Source organism: Bombyx mandarina, chromosome 23 (assembly GCF_030267445.1).
Source record: "Bombyx mandarina strain Sakado chromosome 23, ASM3026744v2".
Taxonomy (NCBI): Eukaryota; Metazoa; Arthropoda; class Insecta; order Lepidoptera; family Bombycidae; genus Bombyx; species Bombyx mandarina.
In genome coordinates, this window is record NC_143229.1 from 15,366,040 (window position 1) to 15,388,168 (window position 22,129).

The 22,129-nt window shown below is 40.7% G+C and overlaps 1 protein-coding gene across 1 annotated transcript in view; it reads left to right on the top strand.

Annotated features, from left to right (window-relative positions):
- The window catches only part of LOC114246586 (uncharacterized), a 61,090-nt gene that overhangs the window by 13,175 nt on the left and 25,786 nt on the right, over positions 1-22,129 (top strand). The window contains exons 2-4 of the mRNA XM_089737617.1: positions 8,743-9,868; positions 20,492-21,260; positions 21,813-21,943. Coding sequence (XP_089593743.1) covers positions 8,747-9,868; positions 20,492-21,260; positions 21,813-21,943 — 2,022 coding nt within the window. The 5' untranslated portion in view covers positions 8,743-8,746. The remainder of the gene's footprint in view (positions 1-8,742; positions 9,869-20,491; positions 21,261-21,812; positions 21,944-22,129) is intronic.

Genomic DNA, 22,129 nt, shown 5'->3' on the forward strand with positions numbered 1-22,129 from the left:
AAATAAGCATAGCGTTTAAAATAAGCACAACATAAGCAGTTTCAAATGAGAAAAAGCATTGAAAATACAGATAAACTGATAAAATGTAGTTAATTTGAATATTTTTAGTATCGAAAATCTAAATATTAGTGTAAGCGTTTGTAACGGTAAAATACAAATTATAGAACTAAAAACGGATAGAGTTAAAGAAGCACTTTACACAGCTGTTTTCGTTGACTGACAGAGAACGCTTTATCATTTAACTCCGCCACTGTATTCTTGTATATAAAGTTAAATAAATAAATAAGAAAATTACACATGATGGCCGTCCCGATCACCTACTACTGATTTAGTCTTCAATAGTATAAGGATCGGAAGGTTTCTAACGGGCCGGTCTTAAGATAGAGTGTCTGAAACATTATCCCCATGCTGTTCTCACAAATACTACAAGTCGCCGTGGACTAAAACATAAGAAGTCTGGTAGTTATAATCGTATTAAGGGACGCGAATGTGTCGGTGTTCGAATCCTGTCAAGCGCTACACATTGTTCTAATTATATACGTACTTAATTCATGTTAAGGAACATCTTCCATGACGAAGAAACAGTATAACGTTTTAATCCTTTTTCACCCGAGAGTTGAATGTCGGTAACCATACTCGTCGAGCTCGGCTAAGAGTTCGGCGTGCAACTTAACCTAAACATCAACCCGCCGAGTTTCTCGCCGGATCTTCTCAGCGGGTCGCGATTCCGATCCGGTAGTAGATTCGCGAAGCAGCTTCTCTTGAGTTGTTAGATCTCCTTTGGAGGCGCTTTGGTAGCAGTTAGAAAATTCCACCCCTCCTGGCTGAGCTCTTGCTCGCCCCCCTGTCCTGGTGAAACTGGAAATGCCTCTGGGCTACCAGTAATCTCTTAATCATAAAAGAAAGAAGTAGAGTGTCGTTGACCATATTATTTAATACCTCAACCCGAGAGATGATTCTTGCTCACAGCTTTATTCGATGCGCTCTTTATTTGTTAAATTGATATATTATTATGTTTTTGATATCTGTTCTCAACGTTCTTTTTGTCGTTTGTAATTAAATCATGGGGTAAGTGACACTCACCTCTCGAGTGCAAAGGGTTAAAGATTCAAATTCACAAAACATTTACGTAATAACTTTTATTATAGACTTTTATTGATTAGGCATTTATATGCATAAAATAAGAGATATGTTATTGATGTGGTATACTCCAGATTAAATAAACAATAAAATACTTAATTTAGTTTTCTGTAATATAAATAAGAAAAAAAAAAACATTTAAAACCTTTAAGCTCTTTTTCAAATAATATTTTAAACACTAGTATTAAACAGTGCAAAGCTCAACTAATCTTTTCACTAAATAACAGATAGCTAAGTGGTTCCGTCTAAGAAAAAATATATTTAAATCTAAGTTTTAAATTCTTAAGGTTTTTCTGTACATCCATAAGAAAAGGCTACGCCATGACGAAGTGAGTTTCAACTGCTATTCATTCTTTGTTAATATGTTAAATTCTAGCCTAATCTACACACTAATTGTCAATGAACGTCGATATACCAACAATACTGCAGGATACGAATGTTGTACACAACAAACGATATTATCATAATATCGATAAGTTTTATCGACACGGCCCCTTCACTAGTGTTGCGTAAGGACGACCGCTCGTCTCGCTTAACTTGTTTTTTCTCCGTTGAATTCCATAATTTTAACGATGCTAATGTCACTGGCAGTAGGGCTCAGGCAGGCGCGGTTTAGTATTGCTGCACTGTTTGTTTATATCGCCTTTTTAGAGGAACTACTACCGGATTATTTTTAATTGAAACTTAATAAATGAGAGTAAAATGTAAGTTGCGACAAATTCGTTACCGCTTGAGAGAAAAAATACAATTTAGGAAGAGCGAGAGTGAGAAAATAGACAGAGCGTCTCGCGAACCACTCGACCGTGGACAGAGGGAGAAAGCAAGCTAGGTCGTTTCTCTTATACAAATTCTGTTTACGGGCGTCGGCCACTAGATGGCTTTTTATTAGTTTCTCATTTCTCCTGTAGATGGCAGTAATATATTACTTATATTTTATTATTAACGAATGATTTAAAGAAAAAATCTATATGTAATTTAAAATTATAAAAAAGGGGGAAGAGGTCGTTTCTCTTATACACATCTTTCCCGATTACAAGAGAATTTAGATTTAACGATGAAAAACGAAGAAAACCACAGTACTTACACACCACAAGAGATGTTTCACTTCTTTCACGTGCATCCATTTTTTAATACAAAAACTATATTGCTATATTTAAAAATGTATAATTAAAGTAAGATTTCTTTGAATGCGCATCGAGATATGCCACCGGGGGTTCGATCAATTAGTGTGATAGACGAAAACATATCAAATTATTGCATAGTGTTTGAAACGCGCAGGAAAAGTATACCTACCGACACTACACTATTAACTTAGACGTAATAATATAACAACGCATAACTGCGGCAGTGATCGCTAAGTAATCGAAATACGACCATAATCACTGAGACCAAAAGATTTAGATTCATTTAACATTCAATTCACCTTTTTTTAATAGAGAAAATTTATTCTTGTGTTTAAACAAAGCTGCTTCGGTTGTTCCTCTTGGACAATAATTGAGTTCGTAAAGTCAAAAATTTTATCGGCCAACAAACAAATGAGCGGGTATCTGTGCGCTTAGTCCGACTTTTTTAACTTCTCGATCGCGTAAAAGTTAACTCAAATTTGTATGGAGTTGGAACAGCGCCCCTAGCGGCAAACGAAGAGAAGCTGTTCCAACGTACGTATTCCATTAGAAAAGTTGGTACCCGCTTGAGATTCGAACACCGGTGCATCGCTCAACACGAATTCACCGGACGTCTTACCCTTTAGGCCACGACGACTTCAAAATCTTACCATTAAACATACCATAACGGGTGAAATGACCCATTATGAACTTTTGCATTGAAAATTCACGTATCATCTTATTGCCTTTGCACATTTGACTTAATGACTTCTTCTTACCAATTAATCTACAGTTATTATATTTTTTTATTGTTGTTTTGTTTATTTGTAGTAATATTTGTCATATATTGTTATTTACCCGCTATTGTAGAAATAGGTACCAGTAAGTGTTGTTATGATTAGTATTACATTCGAAAACCACAGTGGAATATATATAAAAAAAATCCATTTCCAAATAGCAAACATGGCTTGTCTATAAGGCAATATCACTTCGCGGCTGCCTAAGCTACGTGGCGCTTAGGATTGTGCCAACTACAAATGCGATTGCTAAAGCGATCTGATGCTAGTAATTTTTAACTAGCTAACTCCTATGTAGGTCCCCGGTGCCCTACGCGGCGCGTTTAAGTCATCGTGGCCTAAAGGATAAGACGTCCGGTGCATTCGTGTTGAGCGATGCACCGGTGTTCGAATCTCAGGCGGGTACCAATTTTTCCAATGAATTACGTACTCATCAAATGTTAACGATTGATTTCCACGGTGAAGGAAAAACATCGTGTGATAAAAATCAAGCCCGCAAAACTATAATTTGCGTAATTACTGGTGGTAGGACCCCTTGTGAGTCCATAAGGGTAGGTACCACCACCCTGCCTATTTCTGCCGTGAAGCATTGAAGGATGGGGCAGCCGTTGTAACTATACTTGAGACCTTAGAAGTTATATATCAAGGTGTGTGGCGCATTTACGTTGTAGATGTCTATGGGCTCCAGTAATCACTTAACACCAGGTGGGCTGTGAGCTCGTCCAACCGTCTACGCAATAAAAAAAAATGATCGTTCGGTTTTGTCTTTCCCAAAATCCATTAGACATTGCCGTATCTTAGTAACAGAAATCGACATTATTACTTCAGGGTGGCGCGTAGGGCATTGACCTACATGATAGTCGAAAATTTAAGTGGTGGATGCGATTCCTGCATCTCTCTTTTGTAGCTAACAATATCTTATCTCTCACTATGGAGATCCAGGTTTATTGTTACGTGTGCACTCTTAGTCCTCGCTACCCACGCGCGCCATCTAAGTGAGTGTAGGTTATTAGTCACGAGTTTAGATCTTAACTCATATGCTACTCGTTTAGTTCTGATGTGTAGGCGAAAAAGGCGAAGAAATGCGACAGTCGCGCCATCTGTTTTACGCGGACCGTACTATATTTTATCTTACGTGACATTTTTCCTACCTATGCTGATAGCCTTGAGAGGCTATTTCAGCTTCACCCTAGCGTCTAGGTGAGCTCTCAGGGCTTAAGCCGGAAGTTTTGCTAACACTGACCCTAGGAAGAGCAGCGCTTCGCAGAATCTAAAATCGGATCCGGCCGGAAACTCAGTGGGCTGTGTCTATGGGTTAATTTACTCGAGCCCTTCGTCGCAAGCGACGGGTTCGGCAAGGACGGTTACCAGTGCTTGAGTTACCTAAAAGCACCGTTAATGGATCGGGAGGATCTGTAATGACGTGCTTAGAGCGACGTCGACTGTTTACCATTCGGTCCACAGGATCGGGTATGTAATTACCGGCGGCCACGATAAGAGGGTTTTCATGTCGTGCCGCAATCTCAAAGTGATTACGTGCTAATCTGATGTATGAGCTATCGCGCATTGTGTTACAACACAGTTAGTCCAATAGTTTTTGAGAGAGCAACAAATATACTAAAAAACTTTCGCATTTATACTGTTATAGGTGGGACGACAACGTAAGGTAGATCGGTTTGCCTCTCCAAAATTAGTTGTCAACTACTCTAGAATAATCTAGAACCAATAGAAACGCTTCAGTAAACTGTAAATTCAAATAAACATTTTTTTGCTTCATGTGTAGGTTGATAGTGGCAATTAAATTTCACTTTGAATTTTAGACGACTATAACTGACTATTATAACTGTACTGAGAACTTATATCTCAAGGTGGGTGGCTGCATTTGCGTTGTAGTTGTCTATGGGCTCCGGTAACTACTTAACACCAGGGGAGCTGTGAGTTCAGCAATAAAAAAAAGAGTTCAGAAAAGCAGAAGTTATAAATTGGATTGCATTTTTTGTGTGTGTTGTTACCTAAAAACTTTTTAATGATTCTTTAAGGTTTTCCGATTTGTTACGTGAAAGTTGGTGCTACAAATGCGACCCTATTTAAATTTTATGAAGAGTTGACCGGTAATTTGTGTGCTATCCTTAATAATGCAATTATTTTCGACTACGCTGATTATATTCTCGTTTTATTCTGTGGAATTCGGTCTATTTGTCTATTAAGATTTATCTCAGATACTATTTAAGCGCTTACGACGCGTCCACGATATGAAAGATTGGTTTAATTAAAATATTCAATACTTATAACGCTGACACATCGCACAATGATATGTACGAGCATAATAACTTTTGAGTCTATATCTTTTATCGGTATAGTCTGTGTCATTACATTTTCCCTCCATTGCTGCAGCACCATTTCTACCGATTGCTTGTGTCTCAATATAGTAAAGTTTAATAAATTCTAGAAACCTATCCGAGCTATTATTTAAATACGACAAAGTGGGTGAACAAATAAAATATACATTAGAAAGAAATATCCTTAGAAATGTTGAATTTGTGTGTTTAAAATCGATCGATTATGCCTCTTATTTCTAGGCGTTTACAGCTCAGTTCTTATCGATTCAACTTAGATCGGTGACCTAAGAATTTTCTTTGATCCAATACGAGATAAAAAAAAAACAACTCAATATTACAAAACAGAAACATTTGGTATATTGATTTCCCAATAGGTATGTTAAGTGTTTGTTAGTTCAACCTTCGACTGCGTGATGCGTTGTGGATATCTGAGCAATTCTCACAGTTTCTACTCTGCTGTGTTTGGATGAAGTAACTTTATTTTTTTTTAATGCATTTGACGGATGATCGCTGTAAGAGTGACGACGTAGCCAATAGGAATATTTTGAGGCTCGTTTGAAGATGAAAATGTATTGACAATCAGGAGCTTTCGTGAAGAGAATTGTCTGAGATCGGACCGTGAATGATTGAGGCGTTCTTGTCCAGTGATTGGTGGTGCGATAAGTAAAGATCCTGGGAGCACACCTCCTTGGAACATGCGACGACAGAGCAAAGTGAAGGTTATTTGTGGTAGGGCGTTTCATGAGCTTGGAGAAGTAGGTGCCGCTGTCTATTTCTACCGTGAAGCAGTAATCTCTTGCAGTTTGAAAGATGGGGCAGGCGTTGTCCTACAGAATTGAGATTTAGAAGCAGTGTCTCAAGATCGGTGACGGTATTAATGTTGTCGCATTAATCTCTAGGTGGGCTGTGAGTTCTCCCACCTTAAACCAATAAAAATAAAAAAGATTCCTAGATCGTTCGTTGAGTCAAGGTTTTCTAAGCGATCTGTAAGTAAGTAAGTAAGTAATAAGTAAGTGTAAGTTTTACTGGTGGTAGGACCTCTGTGAGTCCGCACGTGTAGGTACCACTACCCCACCTATTTTTGCCGTGAAGCAGTAATGCGTTTCGGTTCGAAGGGTGGGGTATCCGTTGTGACTATATTGAGACCTTAGAACTATATTTCAAGGTGGGTGGTTATTTACGTTGTAGATGTCTATGGTCTCCAGTGACTACTTAAGACCAGGAGGGCTATGAGCTCGTCTACCCATCTAAGCAATAAATAAAAAAAAGAACGGAATTATCGACAATCCGAACGCCCCTTTCCTGTACTGACTCCAATGCTTGTAGCTTATATATTAGACGTCTCAAGAATTGTCTCATATGGGGAAAGAAAAGGCCCCGAACCAGTCAAATGCTTAACAAAGATATTGACAGTGTCCAAAAGCCGTTCAGTGTGCTTAGTGAGAGCTTTTTTACGTTCTCAATAGAGTAAAAGTTAACTCGAATTTGTATGGAGTCGGAACGGTTGCCTACTTCTGCCGCTAGGGCCGCTATTCCAACCACATACAAATTTGAGTTAACTTTTACGCTATCGAGAACGTTAAAAAACAGGCACTAAGCACGCTGCTCCATTCTTAACAAAACGAGACGTTATAAGTGTATGAGCTGTGAACGAAAAACAAATGCGAACGTGCAAATATATTTAAAGTGAATTGAATTTAAGACAAAAAAATCCTCGGCAAAGATCAAGGCCAGTCCTGTCTTCCGTTTGCTATGCGGGTCGTGTTCTCAGCGAACATGTTCCAAATTGATCATCATTGATCGCCCACGGAGCTATCAAACGACGTCTTTAAAACACCGAAACTGCTCTATTAAATGCGAATAGAATCATGTTGTTTTATAGCAGTGATGTCCGTGTTACTTGAGTCAGTTGCTTTGCCTGTAGTTGTGAGCTTCGATAAATTTTAGCGTCTAGGTTTGCTTGCGTTTCAAGGTCATTTCACGGCGCAAACTTTGGTAATGCAAGATGAGTTATAAGCTCATGTATACCCTGATAAGTTTAAATTGATACTCGTAACTAAAAGATCGTAAGATATATTTTTCGCTTATTTCTGCCGTGAAGCAGTAATGCGTTTCGGTTTGAAGGGTGGGGCAGCCGTTGTGACTATATTGAGACCTTAGAACTATATTTCAAGGTGTGTGGCGCATTTACGTTGTAGATGTCTATGGGCTCCAGTAACCACTTAACACCAGGTGGGCTGTGAGCGTGTCCACACACCTAAGCAATAAAAAAAAAAAAACTTTCATTACGTATTTATAGTTTATATTTTTTTTGTTAAAATAAGTCCATAGATGCCTCGTTTGAGACGCGAATTTGTGTTGCCATGTCAGAACACACGTCCAAATTAGACGGAATCCAGTTGGCGCGCAAACAATTCTAAAACGCGTATGATTTGAATTACAAATTTTAGGGTAATTCTGTTTGAACATTGTACGGTCTACTAAGATGTTATTAGTAAAATAAACATTCAACTAGATTATGTAGGTACTAGTATTAAATAAATATAATATAAAATTCAAAATTTAAATATATTTTTTATTATCCATTAGGCCTGTGTGGGTATTAATATTTACATAATATTATTGTTACACCGATAAGAGTAACGCCATCTATCGCCGAATAGCCGAATGAATACCGAAGGATCTAGTAGCATCTAGAACGCTCGACAAGTACAATGCCATCTATTGTCAGATAGCGGAAACACATAATACTCGACTTTTGTGGAATATTCTCAACAATTCTAGGGATGTGGTATCGGCTGTTCAACGAATGTACACACAAACCAATTTAATGGAAAATACAGTATTTATTTATTTTGGAGTTATGATGTTATTTTCCCTCTCGTTCTGATCTATCAGTTCTAAACGTGAAGTTAGTTTAAATAATTTGCCAAACTGCACCTTAATTCGAATACTAGAAAACGATTTTGTCACCATATTTTCTATGTATTTTCTAACATTTTTTTTTTTGGCAACAACGCGTAATTGACCTGCCTGTCTAACGGGAGTTAAGTGGTCATCACAGCCCATATTACAAACGCGTCACAAATTGCGTGATGATTAAAACTATATAACATTTTGTCGGAAACTGTAAAATTAAACCTATCAACACGAGAATAAACAGTAATTGAGAAAAAAGCAGTTTGGATAATAAATTAGGACAAAAAATATTGATCTAAACATCAACGCGGTCACTGGTCTTATGAAACTGGAATATTGCCAATGAATTCCACCATGAAAGGTTTTTCCGTATTTCCCCCTATAATGAGGAGAAAAGAGTTTAGATTAACACCACATCTCTAACCTACTTCTTTTTTGTTACAGAAAAATGAAGCCACTATTTTATATAGTGGTGACCTGCTTGATACTGGCAATCAAAGCCCACCCCGAGAACATTGAAGATGTCAAGGATCTGCCCCAAGCCAATGAGCCAGTACTTGAGGCCGAAGAAAGCGAACCTCAAGCGAGGATAGAACGTTGCACCACATGTACGCAAAACCTCAAGCTCAGCTCCCCTACAGACGTTCTGGCTGCCATCAAGAACCTGCCTGGTGAAGTCCACACACAGCAGTCTTTCGAAGGCTGCTCCTCGGAGAAAGGCTGCGCTGGTATTAAGCTGAAGGACGGAAAAGTCGTCGAGAAATTCGGGGACGTTGAGTCGTTCAAGAATGCGGCCGCTCTAGACAAATCCAAGGAATTCACTTTCCACCAAGCCGGGACGTTCGGGAAACTCATCGAGGGAAAAATACCCGACAACGGTCCCTTCTGGTGGATGAATCAAAACTCCCCCTTCAAGAACACTGGAGGCTTCGAGAAGTTCAGCAAAGCGAGTTCTAGCTACACCAGCGCCACGGGTGGTGGAATTGATTTGGCCGGGAACCCATTCCTGAACGGTGACTTCTCCAAGCTGGGTTCTGGCTTTGCTGGCGCCGGTGCTGTTGGACAGCCGACCAACAACTTCCAATCTTCGGCATTTGAGTCTTCCTCCACTTACAGCAGCTCGGGGGGACTTGATGTGTCCGGCAACCCGTTTTTAAACGGAGGAGTTAGGTTGGGTCAAGGAATCGGAGGTGGGCAAGGCGTCACCGGCGCTCAGGGCATCGGCGGCGGCCAAATTGGCCAAGGTTTCGCCCAAAACGCCTTTGCCGGCAGCACTCAAAATGGCTTCGGCTACACTGGGTCCTCGCCTAGACCGTTCTCTGCTTCCACGGCCGGGTCCAACGTGAACCTCATCCAAAACGCGCAGAACGGTGGTGGATACGAATACGAACAGAACGCCCAGAGCGTCGACGAAGCATTCCAGAGTACTGGGAACGTTATCACTCCGGATAATGGAGGGGAGATACAGCAGACCTGCGCCGGGCAGGGCTACGTGTGCGTCCCGCGCGCCCAGTGCAACAATGGCATTGTCAGTGCCAACGGAGCGGCGTTACTCCAAGCCAACACGCAGGTCAGTCCCAGTCAGATCAATTTCAAATCATTCAATATTCACTTTGCCTGTTGGTATGATCGTGCACATAATTAAAACGTCCGTTTTTTTATTACCACTATTTTAGACTCTATTTTTATAGCTTAGTGGTGTTAAGTGGATACCGGAACCTATAGACATCTATAATGTAAATGCCGTCACCTAGCTTGAGATATGAGTTCTAAGGTATAATTACAACGGCTGCAAGGTCTTGAGAAGGTCCTGCGGAACAAACTCAGCGGGCACGTTTTCTATGTAACAAATTATTTTCTCCCCGAAGTTTACAGAATTGTATATACGAAACTCGTGATAATCGTTATTAGAGCATTAACAGTGACATTAACGGAAGCTACCGCTTCATTCGTCTATGTTTCAAGATTGCTGGCTATAACCATTTTGTTTCTATTTCGGCCGCAATTCCGTTTGCATTGTGTTTGACCTCATGAAGACCGACGCTTGTATTATTAATGTGACTATAGTCCCCGTTAGCTCTTAACATAGAAAAGAAAGAAAAAAAAAACTTTCAATATCACCATGCAATTAATTCTCTCAGGGAACTAGACACCAAAGAAACCTTGTTTGATGACAAAACGACCTTTGCGTTAATCATCGTAAAACTGACCTTCGACATCTGGTAAATACATCCGAAAGGTCAATCAATAATAGAGCTTTAATTAAAAGCTGCAACAAGCTTTTTAATTAGCACTCAATTACCGGAACGATAGCTTAAAGTGTGAACTGCACGGTCATGTTCGACTCGTAATTGTAAAAGCTTCGAATGCTTTACCGTTTTCGTGGTAATGTTAAAAGCGCTAAGGAAACGTTTCGTTAATGTTGTTTTGTCGAAAGCGTTTTGAAACGAGACGAGAAGCAACCAAAAACCATTTTACAGTTCGCTTTTTTACTACCTATTCGCTGGTAGCCTAAAAGGCTATTCCAGTATCGTGTGACGGGTTGGTGAGCTCACGCGATTCAACCTGAGAGAATTTGTTAACAATAGTCCTAGCAAGAGTTGAGCTTCGCTGAGTCTACCATCGCATCGAAATCGCGACCCCCAGAGAAGATCCGGCGAGAAACTCTGTTGATTAGTTCGCTCATCAAACCCTACATCGTGACCAGTGCTTGAAGAGACAGCTTGCATCCCGTAAAGCATACGTTAATTCGTATTGAAAACTCAAAATGCGTAGGCAAAATTAACATTTTTATTACCTTGATGTATAGTCCAAATAATTTCACCTTAGTTACAACATTAAATGAATAAAATTTTCCACGTCGATTAAGACCTAAGACCTTTAGGCGATAAATTAAATAATGACATTTTATATTTAAAGACACATTAGAACAAGTTCGACGTTATTTTACAGACTGATGTTTGTAGCCTTGATATTAAAAAAGCCAAGACCCTAAGGTCAGATGTACGATAATTTATTTAAAAGAAATTAACATTTAAATTCAAGTTGGTAAAGTTTATTTTTGTTTATTCGTAAAAGTCAGTTTCTACCTTTCGGCTTGAAGTCGTTTTTTTTTCGATTCGAAAAGGATCCAACGCCATTTTGTTTTTTCATTTAAATCTATGTTTATATTCGTTACATCCTAGCGAGATGTTGTAGTTTCTGTAAAAAGGATATTCAAATGTTCGACAATCTACCGCTGAGTGGTTCGTGAAAGATCTTTCAAGTTTTATTTTATTTTTTTAACAATTAAATTTCTAGAACAATAGTTAGGATTTAAAGAGAGCAGGTTAACGGGAGGCACGATTGACTTTAAGCGGCGAACAGTTTTTAGAAGCGGCCAAAAATATATTGCAAAGTTTACCAGCGTAAATAATTTGATGCGGCAAAAGCAAACGGTATGGATGCCCGCGCGGAGAAACTGTTTGTCTTACTGCCAGCAATTCCGAAATTTCATAATTCTTGCGGGCCTTATTTCACTATCTAATATGACTAGTTGAAATGGGCGTCTTTCACGGTGACTATGCGTAAATATACCAACAGCACAAGCTTGTCGAAAGTGTATCAGCGCCATCTCTCGTTCGGGGATGACACTAAGACGAAATTATCCCTATCAGCAATTATCTTAAATTTTTGTATATCCTTTCTTATTTACATAATGTTAATATATAAAAATTGTAATCACCGAATATTGGAATGCATAAATCGTTTTAATTTTACGTCTCTAACGTTCTGGGTTCTTGCGAGTCCGTTCCGACAATTGACCGAACCACTTATTGATCTATCGCTATGAGCTTCTGTATTTTAGCATTCGTTGAAGGTAATATACAAAAAATCAACAAAGCTCATCGTGGTCTAAGGTAGGGGCGTCAAAATAAAATTCCAGGCCCGCAATTTTGTATTACAAAAACTCGTTACAATTAGAGGATTTTAAATTTATAAAACATATTTATTTTAAAGTTAAAAGGAAGAAAATAGCGTATATATCTTATGAAAATTATTGATAAGGGCTGGGTAGACAAAAAGGCTGTATGTATTATGTACTCGTTTTTACCATCGCACCGCCCGCCATCAGAATAGAGTTTATCCATTCTACCTAGAGCCACTGCGGTAATCCACAGTGCATTACCAGAGATCTTTTTTGCCACGTACCATCCGGTTTTGGAATGAGCTCCCCTCCATGGTGTTTCCCGAGCGCTGTGACATGTCCTTCAAACGAAGCTTGTGGAGAGTATTAAACGGTAGGCAGCGGTTTGGCTCTGCCCCTGGCATTGCTGACGTCGATGAGGAACGGTAGTAACCACTCATCAGGTAGGTGGTATATGTGGTGGTGTGGTGGTATCCAGTGGTAATGAAACAAAATTTATTCTAAGCGTTTTCAAGGATTGGGCGGCCGTTGTGAGTTGTTGGTATTTACGCTGTTGATATCTATGAGCACGTCCACCGATCTAAGCAATAAAATTAAAAACTTAAATCACGTAATCACGCATGTATGTATATATGGAAATGGTAGTGCAAGGTAGAGGGGGAAGAGGTCGACCGAAGAAGACATGGATGGAGTGTGTGAATGACAATATGAGAGAGAGAGGAGTGAGTGTTGAGATGACGGCTGATAGAAGAGAATGGAATAGAAACATTCGCTGTCACGACCCCACCTAGTGGAATAAGTGGGAGACAAGGAAGAAGTTGACGTCCTGTTTGAGGGCCATGACCATCGGAGGCCACTTCATACAGTCCCCGGTCTTACGTGACCACGACTCATGATCTTCGGGTAGCGCATGAGACAGTCGCTCCGACCCACATGTGATCCCACGCTAAACTCGACCTGACTAACCCGTTAGAATAAATCAGAGATGGCGCGCACGCTACTTTCCAGCGCTCATCAAATAACTATAATGAATAAATTACATTATAATTCGTTATTAATGAACGTTATTAATTATAATAATGTGTACGGCACGATCATGTTTCATGTTTCGCATTTGTTTATTTAGCTCTCCGGTCAGACAGCGATGTCGTAATGATCATCAAGTTAAGCAGTAAGCTCGTTTTATGATGAACGGTTCGAGTTCCTAATTATTTTATGTGCTCTATCGTACAAACTAATATAAATGGTTCTGTTTATTTATTGCATTGATTGGTGGACGAGCCCACCTGATGTTAAGTGGCGTAGCCCATAGACAACTACAACGCAAATGCCGCCACCCACCTTGAGATATGAGTTCTAATGTCTCAGTATAGTTACAACGGCTGCCCCACGCTTCAAACCGGAACGCATTACTGCTTCACAGCAGAAACAGGCAGGGTGGTGGTACTTACCCGTGCGGACTCACAGATGTCCTATCGCCAAGTTTAACGTTAACATATTTTATCTCATTCTAACGTGAGTGGTAGGAGACTAGGTTACGGGTTGAGAGGGCAATGGGGGTGATACCGCATTGGTGGCTCCGGAGCGCCATCCACAAAGGACAGAAGGATCGAATGCCCTAGTATCTGAGCCCGGCCGATCACTTGGAAGGGTGCCGGCGAAGCCAGACTCGTGGTACGCTCTCTCCCAGCCATGCCACTGTCCCGCACGCCTTCTTTAAGGCGTAGTCTCTCTGGAGCACCAGGAACAGACATAGGCCTGTCCCGGATATCATAAATGGGTCCCCCCAACGAAAAACCCTTCAGTTTGCGCGTGAACATGTACTAATAAATTAATAAAATCGTAATTTAAACCAAGGGTTCCACACTTATTTTGTCTACTGCCCACTTTGAGAAACAATTATATTTTAGCGCCCCCATTTATTCACTTACTTAAAAACCACTATAGCGAGAGCTCAGTCGGTGTCTAAGTGTCTTCCTAAATGAAATTACAAATCGCCTCCCAAACTTCTACAGAACGCCCCCAATTTTTTTCTCTCTAACCGTCCCCCTTTAGACCTGCAGCGCCCATAAGGGGGCATTATCGCTCACTTTGGGAAAGGCTGATTTAAATTAATTAAACGGTCTGATCAAGCGTATTTCAATTAGAATCACGTTATATTTTTTTTCTGCCCATCTGATGGTGAATGGTTACCGTCGCCCATGGACTTCAGCAATGCCAAGGGCAGAGCCAAGCCGCTGCCTACCGCTTAATACTCTTCACAAGCTTCGTTTGAAGAAGGACATGTCATAGCGCTCGGGAAACACCATGGAGGGGAGCTCATTCCATAGCCGGATGGTACGTGGCAAAAAAGACCTCTGGAAACGCACTGTGGATGACCGCAGTGGCTCCAGGTAGTATGGATGAACTCTACTCCGGTGGCCGGCGGTGCGATGGTAAAAACGAGATGCCGGTATCATCTCGAACAACTCCTCAGAGCACTCCCAATGGAACATACGGTACAAAATACAGAGGGAACCCAAGTCCCTCCGCAGACCCAGAGGTTTCAAACGATCCGTGAGAATGGGATTATCGACAATCCGAACGGCCCTTCCGATGTTCCGAATGCTTCACAATTTTCGTGGCCACCTGATCAAATCACAAAACTGCTCCTGAAACATCGTACTCATTACATAGAGGTACACTAATTACGTCTTTACGTGATCAAAACGATTGGATTAAAAGAAAACAAACAATCCAAAGAACAATAGACGATTGTAAGTTTAATTGTGGCGGATAAAAAATGTAATTGGTGCATAATTAGACATAGCGAAGACGCGTTTGCATAATGGGATGATGTTACACAATTATCGTGTGGGTGCAACGGAGAAGGATAAAGCAGATACCAGATCCATGGATGACACGTTGTAATGCCATCACCCACATCGAGATGGAGTCGAGGATGCAATTCTATTGGACAAAAAACGCGGTAATAATAGGCCGGAAGCTGGAGTCGCGCGAGTTCGCAATATCACTGTCGCGGCGAACCCATCAACGATTGGACGTTTGGAGCCTCTGGGTCTACTAAGAGACCTTGGTTCTCTCTGTATTTTGTACTTGAGAGTTCTCTGAGGTATTGTTTGAGATGATCCCCCTCTCGCCACCGGAGCAGAGTTCATCCATTTTACTAGTGGTAGGACCTCTTCTGAGTCCGCGCGGGTTGGTAGGTGCCTATTTCTGCCGTCAATTAGTAATGCGTTTCGGTCTGAAGGGTGAGGTAGCCGTAGTAACTATACTGAGATCTTAGAACTTATATCTCAATGTGGGTGGCGCATTTACGTTGTAGATTATCTAGCAATTTTTTTTTATGTGGACCATTTGCCGCCGCTTTCTGAGTAGCACTTGGGACATGATGCCCCTCCTTGCCCCCTCGCTACGCCACTGATAGAATGCAAACGAAGTCGAGGTAAAACCGGTTCCACGCGATCTCAATCTATTCAAACATTATGTCCAGTTTTAAAAACATCTAAATGTCAGATGTGTCTGCCTCGAAGTCTGACATATATTATTTAGCGTTGTTAGGACTGGGAAGACGATAGAATGTAACCAAAACTACTTTAAATACGATGAGTTTTATTAACATAGAACATGTTTTTTTTTATTGCATAGATGGGAGGATGAGCTCACAGCCCACATGGTGTTAAGGGGTTACTGGAGCCCATAGACATCTATGACGTAAATGCGCCACCCACCTTGAGATATAAGTTCTAAGGTCTCAGTATAGTTACAACGGCTGCCCCACCCTTCGAACCGAAACCCCACCCTTCGTGAGCTCACGGGGCTCAACCTGAGAGAGTTTGCCAACACTAACCATAGCAAGAGCAGTGCTCCACTGAACCTACCACCGGATCGGAAACGCGACCCACTTAGAAGATCCGGCGAGAAAATCAGCAGGTTGTGTCTATGGGTTAGTTCACTCCTCGAATTTTTTTTTATTGCTTAGATGGGTGGACGAACTCACGGCTCACCTGGTATTAAGTGGTTACCGGAGCCCATAGACATCTAAACGTAAATGCCGCCATCCACCTTGTAAATGCCGCCACCCACCTTGAAAATGCCCCCACCCACCCTGTAAATGGCGCCACCCACCTCTTTAGACGTCACGATTTTCCGAAGAAGAGAACCTCAAAATAAACAGGACTTCGCATCTTATCCGACACAAGTTCGACCCCGCGTGCTGTAGTCGATTAATTAACAAACAAACAAATCGAAAAACATTAATATTCTAAATTAAATCCGTTGGTAAAGTGCAGAACTTCGTTTGATTGTTCGCAATTAAAAATTTCACACTTGAATCTTTTAAAATATTTCATTAAGTGCCTTGAGGAAACGTAGAGAGGACACGCTTGGTGTCGACTGACTTTCTCAAATAATAACCAATCGATAAAGATCACGCGCGTCCTTACTTCAGTCAGTGGGCTTAGTGCGAGTTTTTTAACGTTCTCGATCGCGTAAAAGTTAACTCGGATTTGTATGGAGTTGAAACAGCGCCCCTAGCGGCAAACGAAGGGAAGTTTCAGGAATTACTACTTTACTGGTGGTAGGTCGCGGGTAATACGCGCCTCGTTTCGCTCGATGACATTCCCAACCCGAACCGGACCTTCATTTCTCGACATAAACACCCAGTTGCGACCCAATGCGACCTTTTCAACTTGGACCTAAAATATTATTTACAAATGCAAAGGTCGATGTGTGATGTACGGCTCGGAACGGCTGAGCCGATTTCGAGGAAATCATGAGGTGATTCTCAGAATGTACTAACGGGTGCTGCTGTCCGCGGGCGCTCAGGTCTAAATCGAATCAAAGATCGGTCAGCTAAGCGGGCCGGGTGTGATTCGTTTTCAGATAAATGTGTCACTTGTAAATAAATAAATAACTGGAAACAAATCACGCACGGTTATCCGGACCCCAATTTAAGATTTCCTGTGTTATGGGTACACACATAAACACGTTTAAATATATACATTTAAAGATAGTAAGCACCCAGACAAAGAGCAAACAAAAGTCAGTCATACTTAAGTATACGTTCCCTAACCATTTGTCTCCTCGTGATGGAACACGGTACAATTGAGGCCATCAGCGCAAAAGTGACCTAGCCCACAATTTTTTGTATTCAAGCTTTTACGACGTATATTGGAATTTATTTAAAGTATAATAAATTTTGATGCTAAACCGGCCACTCATAGTTTCACCCATAGATAACAGATAGCTTTGTAAACATTATTTTTGCCAGTATTATTTTTTTGCCTACTCAAATTCAAATTCAAACCTAATTACCTCCATACTAACTATAGTAAGTTTAGGCCACTTTTACGCTGACGGCCTCAATTGATTTGGTACTTCGTGAAGGCTTTATAGTACCATCAATGTACGACAGATTAGTGGCAAAGACAAAGCCGACATCAGTTACAGCAGTCTAAAATAGCCTATATTTAGGACTGGTAAGAACGAAAAAAAAGAATTAAGGAAGAAAAACAAAATGGCGACAACAGTTGAATGAGCAAGGCTTAAAAAAAGTTGTCTGTTAATTTTTACTACAACGACAGAAAAGATTAGAACATGATAAAACTGTGGAATAGTTTTATTTCAAGCGTCACGAACCACGAACGTTATTAACGAAGAACACAAAATCGTTTGTATAAATTTATTCAAAACATAATTAATCTTTAAATTCAATTTGGTGCCGCCATGTTGCGCCACGCGCCATGCAGTCACCGTTTTAATATATTCTTCATCGATAAAGGTAAAGACAAGCGACATAAACCGACAAACAAGTTTCGGATGCCACGTTTGACATTCATTTTAGATTCCCATCGCATATTTATATATTTAACTTTCGACCCTATACTCTTATCATTGAATCGCGGATTTTGCTTGCAGCACGCTATGTGTTTTATGACACTTCTTGTTTTTCAAACACACAGCCTGATTTCATAATAATATGCATGGAACATAATCTTCCTTAAATGGTTAAAATGTTATGTTTTATACTGTGTCCCTAGTCGGATGCCGGAAAAATATTAAAATATATTATATGATTCTTCTTCTTTGTCGGTACAGCTCTATCAACCGTTATCTCAACACTCACTCCCCTCTCTCTCATATCGTTATTCGCACACTCCATCCATGTCTTCTTCGGTCGACCTCTTCCCACTCTACCTTTCACTACTATTTCCATACATCTCCTAGTCACATTCATCTTCTCTCTCCGCATCACATGTCCAAACCACGCTAACCGTCCGCTTTTTAATTTATCAAACACTGGGCTACTTACACACTTCCTCTGATACTCATTCCTTATCTTGTTCATTCTTTCGTCTTGTTTTCTATTGTTCCAACAACAATCATAAAATATATTAATTTTGATGGGAAAAACAAAAACACCCGCATTTTGATTAAAATTGTATGAGAAACCATCCCGAGTATAACAAAAAAGGTTTTTTTACCGAAAAACAGTCAATTTTAAACAAAATAACTTCCACTGATTTGAAACTATTAATATTAAATATGTTTCTTTAGAAACCTCATTGGTTGAGAATTTGTTCAAATAACAAAACTATCATTGACGAAGTGTAAACAGAGGAATTTCGACAATAAATTCTATTGAAAGAACGGTATTTTTTACGGTCTCGATAGCGTAAAAGTTAACTCAAATTTGTATGCAGTTGGAATAGCGCCTCTAGCGGCAAACGTAGGCAAACGTTCCAACTCTATACAAATTTGAGTTAACTTTTACGCTATCGAGAACGTTAAAAAACTCGCACTAAGCGCACGATTCATGATGACCGTGCCTGATTTGTTCCCAGTCATTATTACAATCAAATTGTCAGTCCTTTAAAGCTATTCCTGCCACGAAGCAATCGCCTCCCGATTTAGACATTGGGACTGCCGTCAGAACGTTTCAAGATGGTTGACGGTATCCGAGTTCTGATGTCCATGGACTCCGCGATCCGTAGACCTCTCTAAAGGGGTATAAGCCGTTGTAATGCCGGTTTTCGGTTTCACAACTAATACAATAATTAATTTCATATTGGTTTCTCGTGTAACTCAAACAACATCCTTAGGCGTTTTGCAAGAACACGAAACATGTTTAAGCCAATGACATGATTTATGGCAGACATGACGTATCCGTGATGTATTGACAACTGTCAATGCGCGCTGTGTTGTTGTTGTTTAGTTAACAAGTCATTGCTTTGGAGTTAGGATGCGAATTAACCCACAGACACAGCCCACTGAGTTTCTCGCCGGATCTTCTCAGTGGGTCACGTTCCTCCGATCCGGTGATAGATTCTGCGAAGCACTGCTCTTGCTAGGGCCAGTGTTGGCAACACTCCGGTTTGAGCCCCGTGACCTCCATGTTAGGGCGAAGCTGAAATAGCCTCTCAAGCCTATCAGCATAGGTAGGAAAAAAAAGATGAGTTAGAATCAAATGTTCATTAAATTACTGGATAAAACTGGGTGACCTGTATTAAATTTCCGTATTTAGTGGAAGGGAGCGCTCGGGTCGAAGCCATGCTGCTTGTGATGTCGTGAACTCTGGTCACGACCAGTCCATATAAAACCATGTAATCTTTCCGTTTGGTCCTTCATCGCATTAATAGACAGATGAGCATACGGCCTGACTGGTCATAGATGCTCATGAACAATCGAATCGTTAGGGTTGAGCCGCTCCGTTAATTCTTTACAGGATTTTAGACCGTCCATCATTAAAGTTTAGGGTTGTCAATTATGTTTTATTTTTATTTTGTAACAAAAAAAACGACTTCCACAAAATAAAAAGAGAACATTGTGAATGTAGTTGAAGTCAATTAAACATGCATTACTAAGGAGAACTGAAAAACTACTGGTTCGAATTTGATAACATTTAAACGGGGCCAAATGAGAAGCCAAAGCTTTCAATAAAAGGATCAAGGAAGAAAAACGTTCTGAAGAATAACGCATACAAAATAAATAGAATTGATAACTTCCTGATTGATAACTGAAATTAATAAGGATAAATAAAAGGTTCGAACCAGAGTGGAATATACGTCTAATTACGACTCTCCGTGTAGACAGAGAAGAACTTTTTTAAATCACTGTTTTGCTGTTTTCTTTGTTCATTTTTCCATATATATTAGAATTATAACTCTATGGTATTTCTTTATGTCTGTGTATTGGAATAAAAACATGTCTAAGATAGACTAGAGCTAAGATTTAGCCAAAATGCGTCTGATTATTCGAAAAACTAAATCAAATGTTTTGTTACAGAAACAATACTGCAACGTACGCAGCGAAATCTGCTGCAGAATCGAGATCTCCGGTCTTGCTGGAGCTGGCTCTATCCAAGGCTCTCTCGGAGTAGACTCTGCTTCCTACTCTGGTCAGGGAACGAATCTTTTCGCAACGAATCAAGGAGCTGCGAACAACTTTGGAGCCTTCGATTCCGCAAACAGAGCTTCTAGTTTTGGAGCGTCCAACTTCGGAAGTGGTGCCGCAGTGAACAGAGCTTTTGATTCAAGAGGAGCATCAGGCATCTCTACTATTGGGTCGACTCTCGTCCCCCCCACTACAGCCGGTCGCTTCGGCTCTACTGGTTTTGGCAACGAAGTCTTCAAAGCGACAAGCCAATCGAACTTTATCGAAACCGATTCATTCTCCGCCGGTAGCGACGTGGCCAGTTCTTACAGACCGGGCGCAATCGGCTCCGGATTGAAACCCGGTATTCCCTATCTACCACCAGTCGACAACACCAACAGTGGATCTAATGTGGTGACCAGCACGGCTTTCCCGACGACCTTCGTGACGACACCGCGTCCGTTCTCAACTCCTCGTCCGGTTACTCCTAAGCCCACTTACCTACCGCCCATCGTACCTTCGACATCTGCCCCTGGATACTTGCCTCCCGTAGCAGACTCATCCAACAACAGGGAGACCCGTCTTCCCCCTAACGAGGTTTACAATGAGGGAAGCGTGATCTTGGACGAAACAAGACAGCCTACGACCAGACCAACAGTTTTCACTCCAGGTCCTTCACCAAGTAAGTTATCTCTCACGTAGTCTTTAGTAGTTCTTTATCGGGCTGCGCCCAACTTCTTATGAGGTCCCCGTGCCTAGGGGACGCACCGGTATATGAGACTTGACGATCTGCTGATGTTAGAAGCTGACCGTGGGCCCAAGGATAATTTAGGGCCCTACCGCATCAAACAACACTCTACACTCGAAAACAGAGATAAACTGATGCTAGTTTATTTTCCGCGAAACATTAATTAACTAATTGAAACCATATTTTTGCTTTTTAATTATAAGTTAAATTTTTTGTTAATTAGATTAGGTAAGTTACTTTAAGTACATAACGTTACTCATTGTTTCGTAGTAGCTATACGTGTTATCTCCATCAAATACTCTAACACAACTATCGATGGAAAATATAAGACAATATCTACTTGCGGATAAGATTAGCTTCAAGCAAGATAATGAGCATTCCGAAATATGCCGAGATTTTCAACGTATCACTTATAGCTTCCACACATCAACATCTTAAGGAATGTTTAATGCGCTATCGAAATTACAGTCTTTTCTCTTGTGCCAGGTGAAATTCCTGCTGGATGCGCTGCTGCTCTCAAGTGTACTCCTATCGAATTCTGCACAGCTGAAGGTGTCATCTCAAATACTTCAGTCATCCTCAGTCGCGAACAAGACGCGTACAGAGTACCCTTAACAGTGAGTTCTTAAACTACCAGCTTTTACAAGGGCCTTCGCTCAAGTTTAAGCAGAAAAGTAACCTACAGGAATAAGCACACGATAAGCATAGTTTCTGAAGTCTGAAAAAGTCGTCGTGGCCTAAAGGATAAGGCGTCCGATGCGTTCGTGTTGAGCGATGCACCGGTGTTCGAATCCCGCTGGCGA